Source organism: Hylaeus volcanicus, chromosome 7 (assembly GCF_026283585.1).
Source record: "Hylaeus volcanicus isolate JK05 chromosome 7, UHH_iyHylVolc1.0_haploid, whole genome shotgun sequence".
NCBI classification, from domain to species: domain Eukaryota; kingdom Metazoa; phylum Arthropoda; class Insecta; order Hymenoptera; family Colletidae; genus Hylaeus; species Hylaeus volcanicus.
In genome coordinates, this window is record NC_071982.1 from 6,413,279 (window position 1) to 6,435,523 (window position 22,245).

Sequence of the window (22,245 nt, forward strand, 5' to 3'; positions counted from 1 at the left end):
CATTTTACAAAATTTTATTAGAGAAGCTTAGAAAAGCATTGAATTTTGTTTGGTGCAACAAGGGGATGATGGCTCCCTTGCACCTCCTTTCTCCTGAATAAGAGATACGTAAGTATACCAAACCTTTGATCGACTACGCTTGAAATTTAGCGAGTGAGAGAATCGAATGGTGGTCGGTGTCCATGATTGTACCCGTCATCGTCATCACCTCCACCTCTTCCTATTCGTCTTCCTCTTCTATCTGTTGTTCCTCCGGCTTCTGTCGATGCTCCTGTTGCCGCTGCTGCCGCTGCTTGTACCAACTAGACACTAATTTATTAATGCCACTCCGACTGGTGCTCTCTCTTACTCACTGTTTATTGACTATCATTGCGGGTTCAGCCGCCACCGACGCTTTTTCGCGTAACCCTTTAACCCTTCACGATTCCTCCCCGTTTACTTGCGAAACATTTCACTCGATCATTCACGATCATTTTTCATTAAAATATTTCGGTCTATCGAAGGTATCAGGATGTCTCGATAGTAATTAGTCCGATTAAAAGCAGTGGATTGAAGCTTATTTTGTTTACTAATGCTACAGTCGTAAATATTAGGTCGTCCCATAAATTCGTTCTGTAGATTGAGGCGATACTTAATAAAATACTTAATAAATAAAACTACAAAAATTGTATAGAGACTGTATAATGACTATGTCAGAAAGATGAGAAAATATCGTAAAACGAGAGAAATTTTCCTAGGTAATTTGAATATTTTCATATGTCAATTGGAATAACAGAAAAATAAGAGGCACGAATGTATGAAACGACCTAACATTTTAGTAAAGGCAGGTAGAAGTTCTCTTGAATAATTGATCACGAATAAAACCAACGCCGCACGTTCATTCTCGATCGACCTTATGCTCTTTTAATACCTGTATGGATTATTGGTAATACGTTATTTAGATGTGTTTGACGATGCTTTTTTTATTCGAAATAGTATCGCGTTTCTTATTTTGAGGCAGTAAGGCGGAACACTCCTCGTGGGCACTCCTTCTGTTGTCCTCGCAAAATCGATATATCGAGCAAACCTGGCGACTGGGTCATTGTAGCGGCCGTGTTTTAAAGAGTAACCTTCCTAAGAACCCGGAGAACGCCTGTTCTTCATTTGCCTAATGAGCAATCAAATTCACCCTCCCATTCGCATCGAGCGTACCACTCGCGATTAATTACAGTTGCTGAACGTACAACAATCTCTCACAGAAGAAGATCGTCGAGATCAGATGTTGCAAAAATAGTTGAGATTAAGAATAACCCAGAATAAAAATATCGAAATTACTTAATCGAGGATAAAGTGCGTACGAATTTCTAAAATTTAATTTTATTAATTTTACAATGGAGCTCCCAACGCGAAGAAAGTCGAATTGGAAGTAGTGGGTCGAAGATACGGTAAAGTTGAATTAAAAATTGAATTAAGAATACTGAAAGTTGAAAAATTTACAATGGAGCGCTACCAACGCAATTTAAAGAAAGTCCAATTGAAAATAGCAGGTCGAAGATACAGGAAAGTTGAATGAAAAATTGAATTAAAAATAGCGAAAGTTGAATTAAAACGATTAGATGGAAGACGTGGAAATAATTATAAAGGGTGGATAATTTATCCCGATCACGAGACTACTACCTAACATCGAATAGTGATTCATAGACGGGAAAATTATTCCTTGTTTCACTGAACACGTCGATTTCGTTTAAGAATTAAGAAGGAAGAGAGGCTGCTGGGCGACCGGAAGTCACGTAGGGCGCTACAACGATCTTAACCTTTGAAGGGAGACGATTACAATTTGCATAAAGGAAGCCTGTCTCCTAGAATCTGTGCGTCCAGCGCGCATAGCAATGGAAAGCGTGAATTAGTCGGGTGAATCATTTGATTCTATTGTGCAACTATTGTTCGATCGGCTGGATGTGGCGCGAATGAAGTTTAGGGATTTAAGGGTCGATGCGAGTCGATGAAACAAGGGAGTCTTAACGAACGCGACGGAAACTAATTGTTTTCGAGGGGTGTTAAACTTTTAATCTGGATGTCAATAATGTGACACAGTTTGTCAGAGAACTTACGTCGAGAAAGAGAGAAAGAGAAAGAGAGAAAGAGAAAATTGAAGATCTTGCTAATTGTAATTGAAGCACTCATTAATTATTCTTCTTTAGATGGGATATGTTTACGTAATCTGCGTGTAAACGCTTTCGACCATTAATCAGGTCATCGCTAGATACATAACAAGTTATTGATAAGACTACATTGTGTCTAGAATAACAATAGTATATCAATCGAGTAGTTGATAACCCAGTATCAGCGAGAGTGAAATAAAAAATGGAGAAAGTGGTGTGAAAAGAGTTAAGAATTAGTTAAGATTAATCTAAAATTTGATTTAATTGATACAACGACGATGGAGAATCTTTGCTTCTGACAAGCTGCTTAATTATTTAATTTATGTGCAAATATTTTTGTTGCGTGTAGAAGATAGTCTTATTGATGGCTCTGTGTAATTGTAAGCGTTTATATCTAGATTACTGTATGTAAAAGAAAATAATTAAATAAATGCTTAAATTGCAACGAAGAGAATCTAATTTTATCGTAGCTAAATAAATGAAATTTTTGCAAAGATAGTTGTATTTTGTCGAGGACCATTTTAAAGTCAAAGTAATTGCAACAAACTAAAAACCACTGCAGTTAGTACAGCTACGCTGTCTACTATAAACATCGTTGTTTAGTTGACTATATTATATAATGTTGCGTATTGGTAAACACGTGTAACTTGTTGCGGTTGTCAAGCTAAATCTGAAGTGTAGATTAAGAGTCACAATATTATTAGTCACCGCCGAAATAATTTATCGTAAGATGTAAAGTTCAAGCCATCGAGTACGCTCATTTAATAAATAACAAAAGAAATCACTATCTCCGAAGAATATATTTCACGAACGAGATTGAGCGTTCGAGGACCTCCTAATTGGTGCGATTAATAATTACCGAGCACGCTGGAACTCGAGTCACCGTTGCGCGCGTCACGCTTTAAAAATGTCCCGTTTGCGTTGCTTTCCCCGGGCTTTTAATCATAAGCCAAAGATTTTGGTCAAAAACATTTTAACTGGGTCACCTAATCCTGATCCACGAAGTGAAGCAGGCAAAAAACGTGTAAATAAATTTTGTCATCGATTCTGAATAATTATATGATTGTGTATGTTTTCATTTTGTTGGAACTGAAAATAGTTGGGGATCTAGTTGAGTATAAAATGTTAGGTTTAGGTTGGAAGCTTATATGAAATTTTAGATTACCTAGGTTATACTTCATTGGGTTCATCAGTTCAACTATACTTCAACTATAATTCAACTATATTTCAACTCTTCTTCTTGTGATTAACCCAGACCTAACTCAATTGACCATAAAACAATAGGTTAACATGACTATAGAAGCTACTATGAAATTCTAAATTAATAAGACTATACTTCCTCGAATTCATCAATTAAGGTATACTTCAACTCTTCTTTTTATGATTAACCCAGACTTAACTCAAATGACCATAAAACGTTAGGTTAATATGACTATAGAAGCTACTATGAAATTCTAGATTGATAAGACTATACTTCCTCGGGTTATTTCAACTATACTTAAACTATCCTTCAACTATACTTAAACTATGCTTAAACTATACTTGAACTATACTTGAACTATACTTCTTCTTATGATTAACCCAGACTTAACTCAATTGACCATAAAACGTTAGGTTAATATGACTATAGAAGCTAGTATGAAATTCTAGATTGATAAGACTATACTTCCTCGGGTTATTTCAACTATACTTAAACTATCCTTCAACTATACTTCAACTATACTTCAACTATACTTCAACTACACTTCTTCTTGTGATTAACCCAGACCTGACTCAATTCACTATAAAACAATACGTTATCATGACTATAGAAGCTACTATAAAATTGTAGATTAACATAACTATACTTCCTCGGATCCATCAGTTAAACTACTCGTAAACTCTTCTTCGTATAATTAGATTATTTTCGAGATCTTCAGAGCAACCGTTACCGTAAATTTCACCTTCAATTCTTCCCAAGTAACAAATTACTTACACTTTCCAAACATAGCCATAAATCGTCACGAAGCGTCACCAAGCGTCACCAAGCGTCACCAAACACGTTGTATAAACAATCACAAAAGATTCGTGAAAAACAAAAGGTTCACTCGCGGGGTACAAAGAAATTCTTGGTTTTAAACGTTCGAATATCGCGGTCGGCTTAAGAGGGCCTTTGTTTCGGTCAGTTTGTTGATGTTTGACGAAGTTTGAGAACCGACTCGGCCGCTCGACCTCTGGAAGCACGCGTCGCGACGAGATCGCGCTTACGACTGACACGTTAACTCGTTCTCCGAGCCGCGGTCGTGCCACAGGCTTTTCCCCCACCCACGCAGCCAACCGCGTATCAATTGAGGGTACTATCACGAGGTCTAGTTCTGTAAAGGTGTCTCGGAAGTGTCCGGTTAACTCGCGAGTTCCTTTGCTGAAGCGACGACCAATTGGGGAGCAACAATTCGTTGACTATCCAAACACCCTATTGTTTCAATCCCCTCTTCTCCTTGGGATCCCCCAAACAAACCGTAGACAAATAAGTAATGTATTAAAAAAAATAGGTATCTCGCTTTCTTACCGTTTAAAATGATAAGAAATCAAAGTATGCTTTTGATTTCTGATTTCTAGAATTGGTGCTAGCCTGATGGACACATGACCTTGAAATACCCACTCTCAAGGTCATTTGAAGGTCAGGTGGTTCTAAATGCACGCAAGCTACGTTACACTTGTATAAAGTGTAATTGATATAATAGGGAAGAGAATTCGAATACGTGTAAGTAAACATTGACGAAGAAACGTTTTTAATTTGTTTATAACGTTGTGAATCGAATAATAGGCAATAAATCTTCTCGTGGAAGCGAAGGATCAATAACCCTTTCGTTGTGGACGAAACGCGACCTTCTAATTCTCGACTAATAACGCGTCGGATGCGCGCGGGCCCAATTTGCCTATTATCTCGTTGTCAGATTTATTTGTTACACTTCTGGTGACTCACAAGACGAGCCACGTGAGATTTCTTTTCGTTCAGTTTCGATTCTACGGATCATTCCCGTTATTACCTTCAATTATTGTAGAACTTAACGACGCTGACATTTAGCGTACCACCGTTTCTCGTTCGTTTAATTAAATATCGAATATTCATCTCCCGCCGTAACTGTCAAATCGAGGTTTCGATAAACGCGGTTAACGAACGCCTCGATTCGTTCCACTTACAACAAGTTACATTAGACGGGCCGTAATTCGTTGACGCGTTTAATTAAAAAATAACGCGGGATCGTTAACGACATCTCGTCGATTATTAACCCGCTAAAATTGTCGATTTAACACGTTCAGCAGCCGCTTAATAAATGACGCGTAATCATCGCGCGATAATTGTTGCTAAAACGTTTGACCTACATGTTCCCTGGATTCCACTTAGCTTCGGGCCGCGAACTTTTTATTTGACGCGTGGTGTGGAAATTATTTAACAATTACGCGCAGATAAACCGACGACGTCGGCTATCGTACGACACTTTCCATCATTCTTGTTTCTCGATAGTAAACGCACGGCGGTTTCATTGGAATTCTTTTTCTGATATAACGGCGGGTGATTCCGAAGAAAAACGGGAGATAAATGGAGAAAGTGTACGAAGAAAAATTCGCTGAGACAGGCGACGACAGGCGATTTTTCAGGAATTTGTTTCGAAGATGTAATCGTTGACGTTACCGAGCGTAAATTTCAATTTTTGTCACGCGCCATTAAACCAAGTATCGCGATTTGTCTGACATATTACGTCTCGTACTACTGTATCCATAATAACCGCCAGTTGAGAAGATTGCAGCGCGATAAGAACAAGTTCTCACTCTTCGCAGGAAATTGCTGCAGTCAACGTAATCGCGGTAGTTAGTTATTTGATATACTTGAAACAACAAACTGGTATCCACAAAGGAAAATGACTGGACGAATTATCGATAATACTTCGTATAATTAATTACCTGTGCCCCGCGGTTTCACCCGCGTGGAATACTATTCTTATTCTATAATAACTCCACCTCGGCGCTACCTTTCGAGTCCAAATTTTGCCAAAGACTTTCTTTTTATTTAAATATTATGCGGCGCGAATTTGAACCAAATCCATAAATAAGAATTTTAGAAAAAAAAAAGCGGCACCAGCGCCACCTAGGCGGTTTTAACACAAACACAAACAATCCGGGGCACCACGCGAACATATGTCGCGAATACAAGATGGAGCAAAGTTTTTATACAGTGGGTGTAGAATGTATTCGTACACCGATCAATTTCCCAAAAAACTTTTGTGTGAAATTGTAGTTTCTTAACTTCTTTTTTTTATAATCAATGATATTTTACATATTCTCAGAAGTCTCTAAAATAGATATAGTCCAACAACGTTTACTAGTTAATATGATTTGTGAAATTAACAAAAAAATGCGAAAAGTGGGTAAAAGTATAGAAGCAATAAGTATTTGTACGATTCTTATGACGAATCATTTACAGTAGAGTTTGTAACGTAAACACATTAGTTTATTGCTCCGTACGAATTAGAAAACATCAAATTTCCAGTAAAGTACTTCTAAAATGGCTCTAATAGAGGAATGGAAAAAAGATCCCACTTCGAATAACTAATAATTTAGGTAATTTAATGCTTGGAAGAGTTACAATAATTATAAAATCAAAAGGAAATCTCACGAAGAAAGTATTATATACTTGTGCATTAATGTAAATTTCTTTTTTCTATAATCAAGTTATAAAAATTAAACAGTTGTGCAAATACTTGTTGCTTCAATATTTCTATCGATTAATTGCTTTTTTCTTGTTAATTTCGCAACTCACATAAATACTTATTTTTTTGTAATCTATCTATTCTAGAGATTTCCGAGAATATGTAGAATGTCATTGTTTATAAAAAATAAGTTAATAAATTACAATTTTACATAGTTTTTTTGGAAATCGATCAGTGTACGAATACTTTCTACACTCACTGTATATTAAGATTACTTCCTAGAATTGTTCAATATGTGTGTTAAACGAATACACCACAAGCTTGTTAAACATTACGTACATTTATTTCATGGCGTCCATACTCCGAGAATTTGTTACATTATATAAACATAGATATTTCGTTTTATGCTAGTACCTAGTTCGATATACCTACATGTGTATAGCTATAATACTTCTAAGCATGCAGTATTCCGTCTTCTCTTTTCTTTTTTTTTGTATTTTTTTATTTATCGGTAAAACGTGTCGCGCGTTAAACACACTTATACTCCGATTTCGTCACGCAATCACACCGAGTTCCTCATTCATACACGGTTCTTACACGTAGAAATTCTCGTCGAGATCGTCGATTCCTCGGGTGTCGTTCTGACAAATTCACCGATACTCCCTTAACAGAATTCGTTTATCACAGAATCTCGCGCAGAATTCATCAAAGTCGAAGGGCGTGCGAAATAATCGACAACAAGCGTGAACGTTGATCAATATTTGCGTAAGAGTCGAAAAGAATGTTCGTTACGGTGCGATTTACAGACCAACGGGTGAAAAGGAACTGTCGGTTGGTGTCTCTTCTTAGAATTCTACACGTAAAATATAGCAATCTTTCCAGGTTCCGAGCAAAAAGCAGCGTGGTCGTAGAAAACATTTGTTTCACTGTGTATTTGCGTCCGATCAGAGATGGGCATTGCCTTGGATGGCAAAAGTGTATTTAACACATTCACGCTGGCGCTGCTATTTGTGTTTGTTGCCGTGGGGCGGCGCGGTGATACACCCCGTCTGATAGACGCACGTGCGCGACCCACCGGTGGTACAAGCCGGCGAAGCCCGATAAGAAAGCCAAGCGCGACCCACCGGTGGTACACGCTGGGGTGAACGTGTTAAAATGAAGATATCTTTATTCGATGAATAACGGTTTTCCTTCAACTTCGAATAAGGCTTTCATCCATGTCTTGGCTTTCGTGTGCCTCCGAAGGCTTCGAAGAAGGTCCTCTTTATTCGAAGTTGAAAATAAACGGTCCCTCGAATAAAAAGGTATATATATATATTTGTCGAATAAATTCACATCGAGTTACGTTCTTTTGTTCGCAAAGATTTCGCTCGTCTCTGCTCCCGATGGTTAGTTCTGACGTATCCAGTTATCGGTATCCATCTTGGTCTCGTCTCTCGGGAATTAAAGGTAGTAAAATAACCACGACGATAATATCGAGAAGGAACAATAATAATTATATTTATTACGCAGTTTACAGTTATTTAGGTAGGTTGAGTCGATGAAACAAATGCTTTTGCTTTTCCCAAAAAAACGAGAGGGGTCCTGGCAACCGGAAGTTGGGACACCCCCCCCCCCACGAGGAATTACATTTCGGCTGGTTCCGAGAACGAGAGCATTTGCTATACTTTAAGCGTAAAGACTCGTTAAACTGGTATACTTCAGTCGCATGCGCTATAGTCCACCGATCCGTGAAATATATTAAGGTTTCTCGTAAAGTAAATGTACAAATATAACTCGTAGGAATTTCGAGCAATCACAAGTCTCGAACGCTCATCGCCATCGTTTAACCGAATCCCTCGTCTCCTTCCCTCATTATTGTCCAGTATAGACGTTAAGCTTCGTAGAAAACCCTATATCTGTCTCTGTCCCCCCCCCACCCCCACCCCCACCCCTCCCATCTTCTCTCCTTTCCTCTGTTAAACGTCCAGCGCGACGTTACTCTCGTTACAAGGAGAATTACTCGCACGTATGTTTGGTCGAATGCGGAATTCATTAATGACTACGGCCCTCGCAACTTCCTTCGTATAACTGGCAGCGTCGATACAGGTCTCAGATGTCTAACCTGGTCTCTGTGTCCTTGCTTTCAACAGAATCGACACACTTCCAGAACTTTGCTAACAATTTCTTCCTTACAGAGTGTACGCAAACAGAATTTTAACCTGATTCGATCAAAAATTGAGCAAAGAAGTCCATAGACCTTGTTTAGAATCTTTGTTTAGAGTTGAGATTAGCTAGGGTGGTCCTTTCGTGTTATGATACCTTCATTCATATGTGTGTTTGAAGACTTCGAAGAAGTTATGCTTTAAAGTGCACATAGCGAAGGAAGTTAAACATCAGACAGGAGTGTCTAATTAACTATATGAACTGGATTTATCCTTAGAACTCTTTCAAGTTGTATGGCGTACTGCAGAATTTAGTCTAAAATGGAGTTTGGTCCTATACAGTTTTCAATTTATCATAAAACACGATCAACCATGGGATATTTTCTACCATGAACTTAGTACAAAATGAAATTTGAATACTCGTCTTGATCCACAGTGGAATATTCCAATTTTATCAAAAGAACCAACTAAAATATTCTTCTATTAAGTAAGTTTGGACATACACCAATTGATTATTGCTCGAATGGTAACATGGTACATTAAACCTGCCAAACTCAGATGGCGCCAACGATCGATACCATGAGTCGGTGAAGAAGATCTCTAAGATATCTGTAGAGTTCAGTTAGCGTTCAGCAGAACTTGTAAGAAAGTTTTGAAAACGTCCGATGGTGTCTTATAATGCATTTCTCAATTTGATTTACAGATATTCAGCTCGATACATTGCTTACCAATCGCATCGTGTTCGGATTTCGATGAATTTGAATCGTGTAAAACTCACGAAATTTTGTTAATGGAATTCACGGTAAATTCACTAGGTATTTGATCGGTAAGCAACGTGTTAACAACAACAACAATCTCCATTAATCGGTAGCTGTGAAACCAAACTCGAACGCATTCAAATCTAATTCGCGAAGAAACTAATTTTCAAACGCAACGCTGTAGGCAACTTACGTCACTATTAATACTATGAAACCGTAAAATACGTCGCTATGGTACATCTATTATTTCACTACGGCGTATAAGGAGAAAATCAGTAATAATAAGTGACACATTCGACGGGTGCTACAATATATGCTGCGTTATCGCTTCTGCCATCCATTTCTGTTCGATACTTTGTCTTAAAAAACGAATACACAAGTAGATAAAGTAATTTTATCGTAAAGAATTCTATAAAACAACAACAAAAAAAAAAAAAGAAAAAAAAAGAAATACGAACGTTGGCATAAAATCCTGCATCGAAAATACTAGTTACGAGCATGATAACGTAAAATAAAGATACTCGTTTCTCGTGCGTTCGATATACGAATGGTTATACTACTTAACATAATCTAAAAATACGTTAAGAAAAATTTACCGATCCCCATATGCTGAACACTGTGCACATGGTGGAGTATTTTGGTGACCGACGTGACCCTTTGCACTCCACAGAAATATCTTCATATTGTTAGCACGTTTTATGCGACTGTCGCTGTCTGAATGTTACAACAATTTTTCAATTTTACCGTATGGAACCAATATGGCGCCAAAAGCAACGGAAGAAGTTCAAACTGCGAGGGTATCTACTCTGGCGCCCTTGTCGCCCCAAAGAATGACAAAAGTATACAAGAATTGGGACCACGTATCGATATGTATCGGAGCAATTTTGTAAGAATGACACGTAAGACTGGCAGTAAGGGTGCAACAGCCTAAATGTACTGGGTTGACCCACCATGATAAAACAGAAAACTGAAACTAAAACTGACCACACATCGTCTTTTACAGCTACAGTATATTTTTATGGTTCTTCTCGATGCGCATGCGCGAGTAGAAGCAAGACTGGTTTCGTTACATAGCGTCGCTTTGTCTTCGTCGCCATCGCCATGCCGTTTTTGGTAAGTGAAAATGTTACAGAGGGATAAAAAATGGTTAAAATTGATCAACATTGAAGATTATCTTCACGGAAGAGGAGTGCAAAGGACTCGATCGTGCTCTACGAGTTCGTTTTTTCTGTAACCCTTTCCACAGTCCACAGTCCACAGTTCACAGTCATTATTTTTTCGAATAATATGGCGCTTCGCAAAGATGGCTTGCCAAACAAGATAGTGTGTGTTTGTGACAAATGGTAAGTAGCAGGATAGTGGACCGCAGCACAGCAAAAGGGTTAAAAGTGTCGACTTTATGTGAAAGTGCATCAAGAATAATCGATAATGATCAAGTCTACCAAAAGTTTTGTGTTCTGGTAGTCCGTGATGAATAAATACGACTTAAATACTGGCAGTGGAAGATGCAATGCAGTTATCCGCAGAGTAGGTACACATTAATTAGGTACGCGAAACATTAAGAGGGACTTAAGTAGTTCGAACGAATCATGCCACCCTGATGAAAACAATCGCAAACTTATCGTCGACGTCTTGATTTATAAATAATGTGCTCATACAAAAATAATTACGCGATCCTCTGCCCCTGGGGCGTGAACTGACTGCCCCCGAGTTACATTAGTTACATTCGTTTCGCCATAGACTTACAATTTCTTTTCTCTACTTGCGGTCGCTTATAATTTCTCGACCTGGCGCTTTCATAGACTCTTTTAAGTGCAATTTGCACTGTAAACCTCGAAGCAACGCTTTAGGCCGTGGAATGAAGAATTCGAGGTTCTGAGAGCCTGTTAGTCTTTTTTTGGAGACCTTAGTTAGCATGCTCTAGTCATTCTTCGCCTTCTTCAAGCATCCAGTTGCACACGTTGATTTTACACAGAAAGCTCTTCGAGTCCTATGTTCACTTTGTAATACACTTATGCACAGCGATAGTGATTGAAGTACTGACAGTAATGGCACATAATTTTCAGCATAGATGCTTAATAATTTAGAAGATAGTTTTCTATAATATTAACCATATATGATTGAAACTATGTATTATCAGCTTTGATGTTCCAAATACTATGGTTGTGCACTAGCAGATTAAAGTGTAGTCATCACACTTGAGAACCACATCTCATGAGACAAGAGAGTTATGTTGATGCTCTGTTAACTAAAGTTACTCTTTTGACGGAGAAGTCTTTTGCTCAGTTTTGTTTTTAAATCGAGTGTTATGAAGATTGAACGATTGCCAGTGTTGCAACGAAACACGTGAAAAGGACAAGAAATACTGTATGTCTTTTAAATATACACTCTCCTCCACTGTATTAAATTATTTCACTAATTATCAAGAGGTTAAATATTTACGACAAAGGAACGTTTCTTAAACGATAGGATGATTAAGATAGACAGTAACAAAGTAAACGTAATCGTCAAAGGAGACAAAATGAAATAGAAATCGTCTTAGGGGTTCAAATTTTTGTTCAAAGTGTCGTTTAAAAATCTCTCCCTTAAGACACTCATCACTTTTTACCGGTGTGAACGCAACTGCATGTTCAATAACGTGTTTATACAAACGTTTACTCAGAGGACAATAGACCTAACAGCCCATCAAGTACCACGATTAACTGGAAATGTTTTGGAGAAACATGAAGCTCCCTATACATCTTTAATACTTATGCGATATCGTTTAATTTTTTACTTTTCTTTTTTCGTCTTTACTTGCGTTTGCACTTAAGTTACAATTATAAATTGTCAGGCATTTAAATGTTGCGAGCATGCAACAGATTTGGAAAATAGTTGCACGAAGCTTGGCTTACTAGCGAAGCATTTACTATACCCGATGTTTAATGCATTCTTAATGCAAAATTTCGATCTCTCAGACTAATTTTTTATTCAAACTGAAACTTACAACACTGAACATTCAAAGAGGGTGATATGACTTATTTAACGACTTTCTCTAAACCGGTCAAAATATTGTGAAAGCAACTACTCTTTCTACTTGTAGGAATGGACATCGCTCAATTGACAATCTCTGATCATAATCATAATTATTATTAAACTTGATTGATGTATAGAGAATATCGGACACGAATTTAGTCGAATATCTAAAAAATTAATGAGGAAAGTTTGGCTTTTGATGAACAGTCAGACTTGAATACAAACTTAAGGAGGCACAGGTAACGCCACTGTAGCGAATCCACAGTAGCGCCATCTACGATCTATACTTCGATGCCCTGGTCAGTCGAGTTTTATAAAAATTAGAGATTATCTATTGAGTAACGAGCCTTGCACCTTGCCAAGTTCGATTGGCAGAATGTGTAACGAGTCTAATGAAAACTCTGAGAGATCGCAATATTAAGCGTGAATTCTTTACATTCGATCATACTCCATCCACCACTGACATCATTCATTAGATCTATTTCACACTGAGCGAACGATGCTGCGTGGTTTCTGCGATCAGTGCGTTAAACTCTTACGTGCGAAACACGTGCGTATCTTGGGTCCATGGTCGCACGGTTTTTCCACTCTCCACTCTCGTCGTTAAACATACGATTAATAATACCTAGTATGCGTTAAACTGTTTCCAATATCGATAGTCCCGTGTCCACGTACGCACGATATATTTTCTTCTCTCCTCGTTCGAATATATATCACACTGAGCCGGCTGTGTGTGTGTATGTATGCGGGGGATGTGTATGAGAGTGTGTTCGTCTTGCGAGTGTGTGTCCATCTTCGTTTTCGGCCTGGCAGTTCGCGGCCCAACGTTTTCGTTTACGCGTTTCACGAGGATGCGTCGAGGTCCATGGGTGGAGAGGTTCGTCCCTCTGAATTAATTATAATCGACTCTCGGCACATCTCCCGTGTATGCACACGTAGAAAGTTCAACTTGGGACACTGCTTGGTTCCCGGGGGTTTCCTCCATTCGGTCTCGATACGCCTCGACGAATATCTATGGAACACCTGTGGCGCCCTCTGTCCCGCCATTCTGGCTAGTAGCATTTCCGGGTGCACGTGCACTTGCGCACTAGATCGACGTCCTTTGTGTACCTCATCCCGTCTGCGCAGATCAGTCGAACCTGCAACAAATTCGAGATCATAGGGAGACATTCGTGTTTGTTTGCTCGATTGAAAACAAGGGGCACGTTGGTTTATATAGATGTCTGATCATAGCAAGACCTATACTACTTAGAAATGTATTCACTGCATTTTTGGGGCCCAAAGCTAACGAATATTAATGTATACAGCAATTGGTCCGTACCTTGCGTCGTTTTGTCTTCCGTGGCAGGCAGCACGAGTTGCCACAGCTCCCCCAACACTTGGCAAGCTTCACTGGTCGTCTACTCCGACACCCATTCTCGCTATAGTACTCTCTGGTGTGCTCCTTGCGACACGTCGGTGCTGCAATAGAGATACGCGCGTGATACTTACGTTGTGGTCACTAGGGCACTTTTGAATAGGAAATATCGAAAGTGACTATACCTTTTTCGCAATACCGTCCTTGCCATCCGGTTTGACACCGGCACGTATACGGATACGGACTATCTGCAGACGAGGGCACGCATTGCGAGCCTTTTCTGCATCCGTGTCCCGCGCAGGGATCCGTATTTGTACCGGAGACCGTCATTAGGATGTCTGCAAGTGGATTAACATTTCACCCTTGCTAAAAGTTGTTCTAGCATCGAATGTCTTCCTGTTGCACTCGAAAGAGGAGCACAATAGGTTCCTAGGTACTCACCGGAATGTTCGTGAGCCATGTTCTCTTGTTGCATGGGTTCCTCGTTGCTGCCACTGTTCATCATTCCCTCTGGTTCGATAACGTCTCGCGCTTCGTCAGCCTCCTCGTCGTTAGACATGCATCCAGGAGTCACACGGTGCATTTTCGCAGCGTTGCTGAAGTCTACTAACTTGTGATTGATCCACATCTCGGAGATGCAGCCTAGAGAGGCAATAATCATTGTAATCTCGGAGTATGGAAGCTCTATCGAGTCGTTGGATGGAAATTTACCTTGGAAGCTCGTAATGTTTCTCAAGTGGAACTCCGTGAATGCTACGTTCGCGATTTCTGGCATGACGCCGCCGACGTACATCGGCGCGACGAGCTTCAGGTACTCCTTGGGACCCTCGTTGATAATGCTCCTAGCAGTACCGCGGTCGACCCTCATCGTGAAGTTCTTCTTGATCGCCAGAAGTTCCGCCACGTGGGACTTGCCGTCGGCTACCATTTCGTAACTATACATCGTCGAGGTTGGGTAGTTGCCTACGTCGTACGAGACCCTAACGCGGCCATTGAACAGTTCCACAGCGATGTGGTCGCCGTTCTGGCCGTCGTAGAGGAGAACCCCGTTCTCCTGCGTGGTCGTGAAGACGATGGTCACGTTCGCTTCGGGCTTCGTGCGCAGTGGCTCCAGCTCGACCAGCGAGCTGTTGTCCACGAAGCTCAAACTCGTCAGGTACTCGCATCGTTTTCCTTGAAAGAAGGTATTTAGTCAATGTTAGATTGATCATATGAATTTGATCGTGTAGCCGCCAGCAGAGACATGACTGTACTAAATTTATTTTTGCATGAGTAATAAGCGCGATTACTGACCGGTGTAGCCGGGGTGGCACTGGCAGAGGTAGTCCGCGGCGGAAGCGGGAGCTGGTTGGAAGCATGCACCATGCTGACAGTCATGGTGGGCGCATGGACTAGTTTGCGGGTAGAGCATGGCTGTCGAGGGTGCTGCCTCGCAGTACCTTCCTGTGTATTCCGCCGCGCACTTACAAACGTAATTATTTATGCCGTCGATGCAAGTAGCACCGTTCTGAAACATAATATGGTGTGTGTGAAAGTTTACGGGAAGTGATGTGTCGTACTGTGCAAGAGGGGAAAGCCCTCGTATGTGGAAGGATATCGTGAAAGGTTTTAGTGAGTGAATCTTGCACCGCCATTTAGGCGGAGCGGGGAAATTTTCGATCTTTCCCAGAAAGGTCGGAGATGATGTCTTTCGTAGATTTCCCCTCGTGAGAAAAAGGAACAGATAGGTTTGAGTGGTCAGGTGATCGTGCTTCGATTGTGAAGTGAAGACTACAAGAGGATCTAAGAATTACCTGGCACATATGATCAACGCAGTCATCCAAGTTGGTGGAACAATTAAAGCCGGTGAAGCCGATTGGGCATTCGCAGCTATAGTGGGTCCCGTGGTCGACGCATCTGCCCCCGTTCTCGCAGGGGTCGTGCCCTTTTGTGCAAAAGGGTATCTTCTCCTCGCAGTACTCGCCCATGAATCCTGGGGCGCAGTCGCATCTGTAGGCCTGTACGAGGTCGACGCAGGTGGCGTTATTTGCGCACTTGTTGTCCTCGCAGTCGTCGACGTTGTTCTCGCATCGAAGTCCCTTGTACCCGGGGGCGCAGTCGCAACTGTCACACACCGACTGATCGTCAATCGAGACATTGACCATGACCTTCGATCGCGGTGTATCCGCCAATCGATATCGCCGGACGCAACAAACGTAACCACGAGCGTGTCTTTGTAGCCCACGAAGAAGGATTCTTCGGTGATTTTATGGTAACTTGCTTGGACTGACTGCCATTTAATTATTTTTAGAAGAAGAAAAATGGCCGATTAAGAACTGCCACGTCGTTAGGTTGTTGCGTCTGACTGCTACTCTTCGGGGCTCACGTGCAGGGGTCCCGTTTAGTTTATTTACATAAGAGAGCACGGTTTTTCTACGTGCAATTTAGTGCTACTGAAACTACGATCTATAGTCTACGATCACTTTACTTTTACTCAGATCAGACATTGGGAATGCAAAGTTCAATTTTCGTCAAGATCGATGCAGTGTGCTACGATAGATACGCAAAACTACTAGTCATGGATGTTTAGCTGTAATCAGTACATTAAGATTTTACGTGCACGGCTACTCAGTTGTTCAAAGCTACTGACTGCAATCGTGTCTTTCGTGTATGGAAAATTCAGTCATTCGATCTACACTGAATGCACAGGATCAAACTCGTCACTTTGAATCTGCGACAGGATTCTCATTCAAGTGGAAATTTGCAGTTACTCTATGGAAAAGATTCCAGAGCAGGCCAATGCCTAATGCCCATAGATGGAAGGTTCCCAGACGAGCCAAATATATTTGACCGTCAATCGGGAGGCAAGTAAGTCGAAAGACTTTGAACCTGACGAGAACACGTCGCAGACATCACTACTACGGGCACCACTGAACGAGCAAATAGAGGTCAGACCCGAACGAGCTGGCCAAAGTCTACGTGGCAGCTGGCTGGGACGTTCGGTACCTGAATCTTCCTTCCTCCAGTACTTTGCAAGTTCCGGTGTTCCTGCAAGGATTTCCATAGCACGCGTCAATTTTATCTCCACAACGTTCCCCATGATATCCTGGCGCGCACTTGCAACGGAACTGCCGGTCCGGGAGGGTCTCGCAAAATCCTCCGTTCTGGCATGGCGAGGTGTAGCACAGGTCGCACTTGGCCAGGACTTCGGCTGGCTGTTGGCTGGCTGCGCGGAAGAAAGGTCTACGATTAATGAGCAATTTTAGTACTCTATTGTGACGACGGGCCAAAAAACCATGAACTAAACAGACTGCGTCACGGGCCAGTGAGAAAATCAAAAACATCTGCACGTGCGGAGCATAAGGACGATCGCTGGACAACGGTGGCCAGCTGACTTACGAATGTGGACTCAATGGTAAGCTTTATTCTGAAATAACAACCGACGTAGTGGCGAGATTATAAAGAAAAAGAAAAAGAAAAACGAGAAAATACTGGCTCAAGAGCCTGAAAGTGAAAGGTATTCGAGGTAGTCAGGACATCCTGCGGAATGCATCAGCGAATGGGACCGCGATGAAAAATGTAATTCAGTCGCTGTTGTGTCAGCTTGATTGCCGCAACTGGCCACGTTGGCCGCGATCGCGGTATCTGTCATGGAGATACATACTTTTGCATTGGAACGCGGTCGCAGGTGTCGTCAGAAGGAGTTTGTCCCTCATTGTCGGCGGCTCCATGCATCTTGCTATGCCTGCCTCCACGTAGTCCTTCTTCACCCACTCGGCCAACCATCGCATGGTGCAGTCGCAGTAAAGCGGGTTGGACCCCAGAGCGCTATAAACACACCGATTGGTGAATTATCGACGCCGAGGAATGCGGTGGCATTCGCTTCAGGAACGTGAGAGATACTCACAGGTGGGTGATAGATTTGAGATCCTCGAACGCCCCCTCGGGAATCACGGATATGTCGTTGCCGTGGAGAGACCTGGTACAAATCGGAATTTTATGTGATAGCGGGCAATTGTCGACGATATTTGGGTATATTGGCTGTGAAGTGTTAATAGTGTTAAATGCGTCAACGTAGCCAAGCATTGAATAAATTCATTTCGAATTATTCAATTAGTCTTGCTGCATCGCCGACGGTAGGTGGAATTTAATTATCTCATTAAAATAATTTGTTATTATTATTGATAATCGCTTCACAAATTGGCTCCGTAAATAAAATTACGTTAAACGTTAAACAAATAAGCGTTAATAATATATGACTAATCATGGCGATAAAAGAGGACGTTTTTGCTCGTTAATTCGGCACATATTGTTTCCGTGACATCGCAAATTCCGTTTATACCGTCATCGATGCTTAATGCGTTCCCAATTATCAATTGTTCTTTCGTTCCATTTACGAAGAACCAAAGCGCGTTGAAAGCTATCGGTGTTTCATTCGGACCCGGAAGTTTTGGAAGAAAAATGGTCCTGTTTGTCCGAACCTTTCGCCGCGTTATTTCGAGTAATTCTTCGCCCACGATTTATGGAGAACATTGGGAATACCGAATGCGAAACAAGGATGCAAATCAATGTACTGTTTGAGAAGAAAAGTAATGGAAAATCGAAACTCACATTATTCTCAACGATTTCAAGCCAGCGAGGGCGTTGCGCTGGACACACTGGAGCTTGTTGTAACTGATAATACTGAAAAACGAATAACGAACAGTGAACAATTTGGATCGTAGGAAATAATAGCAGAGTCTGAACTACGAAGGATATAGCGTTAGTTTCAAGGCAAACTCAAATCAGATTCAAATCAATTCAGATACCGGAGAGTCAACTTACAGGTGCGACAATTTGGTGAGGTTCTTGAAGGTGTCGTTCGACAGCATTCCGATCTGATTGTTGCTCAGGTCCCTGAAAGCAGAGGGAACGAGGGTTTGTTGTATTTCTTTTTTTTGCGAACCTCCTCGGAAACGAAATTGCACGTATATTTTATTTACAGTCTAGTGAGAATCCTCAGGTGGTTCAGCCTCTCTGGCTGGATCGTCTTGATGTCGTTCACGTCCAAATACAGCTCGGTGGTTTCCGGTGGAATCCCACGTGGAATCTCTGTAAGCTGAGACTTCGAACACCTCACCACTGACCCGGCGCACTTACATTGGGGTGGACAGTAATCGTCTCCTAGGCAACCCACGCTGTCGTCTGCGATTCGTAAAGTAGACGGTGGATCGTTAATCTCGGAATCAATTCCAAAAGAAAATACGCCGTATTGTATTTTCAGTATCATCGTTTCAGGCTACGTTTCTAATTAACGAATTGTAGTTTATTTTCATAGATTCTATCGTCATTGAAAAATATCTCTTCAGTTCGGTAACCCCGCTTTTAAGTGAACTTAAAACTTAAAGGAACATATGGTAGTATCCTCGACGAGGTTAGGTCAACGTAGCGTATCGTATTTTCGGTGATGGCGATCTTAATGTACTCGAGCGATTAAGAGTGATTTGTGTTTCGTTTCTGAACGGAATAAAAGTATCATACTGTTGCATTTAAACTCGTGATGAGGGATATCCTTGATGACGGCGTCCTTCAATCGCGGCGGATCGTGGCAGTGGCCGACCACGTCAGACATGTCGCGTTTCCTCAGCCATCCAACGAACCACGCGAGATGACAATTACAGGACAAAGGATTGCCTTGCATGTTGCTGGAAATGCGAGGCAATTTGTTAAACTGCCATTAATTATGCGCACGGAAGCACGAAATATTTTAGCAGCGGGTATTAGGGAAGTTGGGAGCGAATGCATTAAAACTAAAATGAATATTAACCAGTCACGATCCGCGCGGCCCTTGTATAACGTTACACTGATTAAATATGCAATTTGCGACAACTACTAACCTACTCTTCGAGCAACTTTTGCGTATCGTAATCAAGAATAATTGCCAGCCTTTATGACACATTAATTTCATTGCAAGCAGTGGTGATTTACCACCTGAATGTGCAGGTGGCCAAAAGGTGTACCAAAAGCAGTTAATAGAAGAATCATGATTTAATCACGACTAAATAATACTAACTAAATAATTACGCAACTACCAATGCAGTTTACAATCATTCGAAGAGCCAAGGGCAGAAGGCAACCGACTCGTGAATTTGATAAAATGCAGAAACGATCGGAGCACTTCGCGAGAAGGACGGAGAATAATAATTACGTCCAGAGGCTAGTAAAGGAGGGATCGTTCCTTTAAGGACACTTACATGGTGCGTAAGTGCATCATTCCTTCGAACGCGCCCTGCATGACGCAGGTAATGGCGTTCCCGTGAAGGTTCCTGCGAAAATGAAGTACGAAGGGTGTAAGTCGACGGTGATACAGTTTTATGAAGGCGCCATAAAAGTTTCTACTCACAGAGTCTTAAGATTCGTCAAGCCGGTGAACATCTTGTTGTGCACTTCCCTCAGCCTGTTCTCCGACAAGAGTCTGCGAAGCGAAGAGTCGTTATTTTCACGTGACAAGGACGCTCCCCCCCTCTACCCCAGCCCTTCCGGTGTAAAGTTTCGAAATTATTTGAAGAAAAAAAAAAGGAAAATTGCCACGCTTCGAAGGTGGTTCGTTCACGCGTCGATGGGAATCGCGCATCGCACGCGTCGGTGCGTCGTTAAATCGACGGAAAAATGGTCGAGGGAATTATTGTTATTTAAGGCAGATCGTTCGATAAATCGTGTCTCGGAACGAAACGTGATATCGCGCGATTTGGGGCAGTGGGGTGTCGATTGCGTTGAAAGTGTCGAAGAGTGAAATTATTTTTAATCGAAGCTATAGGAGGTTACAGTGGCGAGTACTTTTTAGTATTAGTCGTATAGTTCGTAAAATAGGTAACGTTAATATTTGCATCGATATGGGAAAATCGTGGGCATCCCGAACTTCTCGCGTTAAATTCTGTTTCCGCCGGAAATTGTACTTAAATTTCTTTTTTCACGGTGATACGCGATATTTCAGATCGGTTTCCGCGCTCGTGTGCACTAAAATACGCGCGAGCTACCGGCGTCCTCCACCCCTCGGGCTATCTAATTAATCGACCCATTGTCCCGTTAATTGCCTTTGAAAATTAAATCCTATTCTGCTTCGTTAAAGCTCGTTTCAAAGTCCCGATCGAGTTAGGTACAAATAACGCAAGTAATCTCGACATTCCGAACACTCCCGCTATTATTCCGAACTTTCTCAACGGGAAACGTTTCGTTGAAAACGATTAACAATATCTGAGCACGCGAAATTACCCCGTGCGAAAATTATTCTCCACTGAATCGATGAATTAAGTAGAAACTAGAACTGGACCGAATAATCATCTGACAAAGGTGTTCGAATAGCACAAAATACACTATAGATGTATTACAAAATATGTTTAATATAACATAGGATAATAATTAGTGTAATATCGGCGTAATGCGTAACAAAGGTAAATACATATTTACTATGCAAAGGGTGGGAAAAGCTATGGGAGGCTATTAACCTAACTTCAAATATGTGACGATGGATATCTCGTCCCTTTGTTTGCGGAGTGCTCGCCTCAAAAGCCCCTATTATCGCGAGGCTTTATCAAAATTTTACTTTATATTCTCATTATGCAACTAAATTTTCAGGTTTAAAGCGTATTGTCGAGATAAATTCATTAAAATTCAAACATTAAATAATTCTCGCGTAATATTCGAATCGATAGAAAGGACAGTGGAATCTAACGAGACTTCCCACCTTTATCAACGGGAATGACACCAAGAAACAGAAATAAAAAGACAGTGGGAGGTTGCAGAGACACTTACAGGTCGGTGAGCTTGTGCGCCCCCAGAAAGGCCGACGCCTCGACGCGTGAGATTTTGTTCTTCCTGAGGTCCAAATGCTGCAGCTCCGGCAGCTTCTCGAACAGGCCGTCCGCTTTGATCTTATCCAGCTCATTGTTGGCCAACAGCCTGGGCGCAAGGACAAAGAAAAGCCGGGGGACGTGAAAGTTAGAGTCCATCGTAAGCGTCCGATACGGCGAGCAATTAATCGCGCTACGGGGCGGCGATCCATTAAACGAGTTCGAATAATTTATTTCGAATAATAGGTTGGACGTTCGTCGCGCCTAACCGCCCCCGGGCCGGCTTTTAATGAGATAATTATCTTGTCGGCCGATTGAATTAATTTTCTCG

At 41.3% G+C, this 22,245-nt stretch overlaps 3 protein-coding genes across 20 annotated transcripts in view; all 3 read right to left on the minus strand.

Annotated features, from left to right (window-relative positions):
* Nucleotides 1-4,378, minus strand: part of LOC128880330 (axotactin) — a 21,085-nt gene extending 16,707 nt beyond the window's left edge. For 9 of the 16 annotated variants that reach the window (XR_008457796.1, XM_054130313.1, XM_054130309.1 and 6 more), the window contains exon 1: nucleotides 124-4,070. The gene's annotated coding sequence lies outside the window, so the exon portion shown is untranslated. Of the gene's footprint in view, nucleotides 1-123; nucleotides 4,076-4,116 lie in introns of those variants that run through there. The other 7 variants (XR_008457797.1, XM_054130305.1, XM_054130310.1 and 4 more) reach the window with 5 other exon arrangements.
* The window catches only part of LOC128880339 (zinc finger TRAF-type-containing protein 1 homolog), a 179,752-nt gene that overhangs the window by 56,860 nt on the left and 100,647 nt on the right, over nucleotides 1-22,245 (minus strand). The gene's annotated exons all lie outside the window — the stretch shown is intronic.
* LOC128880331 (protein slit) overlaps nucleotides 8,308-22,245 on the minus strand; it is a 346,273-nt gene continuing 332,335 nt past the window's right edge. For all 3 annotated transcript variants that reach the window (XM_054130316.1, XM_054130315.1, XM_054130317.1), the window contains exons 14-30: nucleotides 21,877-22,023; nucleotides 20,468-20,539; nucleotides 20,319-20,390; nucleotides 19,606-19,769; nucleotides 19,068-19,269; nucleotides 18,910-18,981; nucleotides 18,697-18,768; nucleotides 17,993-18,064; nucleotides 17,750-17,913; nucleotides 17,092-17,311; nucleotides 15,900-16,209; nucleotides 15,400-15,613; nucleotides 14,818-15,279; nucleotides 14,548-14,748; nucleotides 14,292-14,444; nucleotides 14,071-14,210; nucleotides 8,308-13,888 (exon numbers count right to left, since the gene is read on the minus strand). In XM_054130316.1, coding sequence (XP_053986291.1) covers nucleotides 13,802-13,888; nucleotides 14,071-14,210; nucleotides 14,292-14,444; nucleotides 14,548-14,748; nucleotides 14,818-15,279; nucleotides 15,400-15,613; nucleotides 15,900-16,209; nucleotides 17,092-17,311; nucleotides 17,750-17,913; nucleotides 17,993-18,064; nucleotides 18,697-18,768; nucleotides 18,910-18,981; nucleotides 19,068-19,269; nucleotides 19,606-19,769; nucleotides 20,319-20,390; nucleotides 20,468-20,539; nucleotides 21,877-22,023 — 2,824 coding nt within the window. In that variant the 3' untranslated portion in view covers nucleotides 8,308-13,801. The remainder of the gene's footprint in view (nucleotides 13,889-14,070; nucleotides 14,211-14,291; nucleotides 14,445-14,547; nucleotides 14,749-14,817; nucleotides 15,280-15,399; nucleotides 15,614-15,899; nucleotides 16,210-17,091; nucleotides 17,312-17,749; nucleotides 17,914-17,992; nucleotides 18,065-18,696; nucleotides 18,769-18,909; nucleotides 18,982-19,067; nucleotides 19,270-19,605; nucleotides 19,770-20,318; nucleotides 20,391-20,467; nucleotides 20,540-21,876; nucleotides 22,024-22,245) is intronic.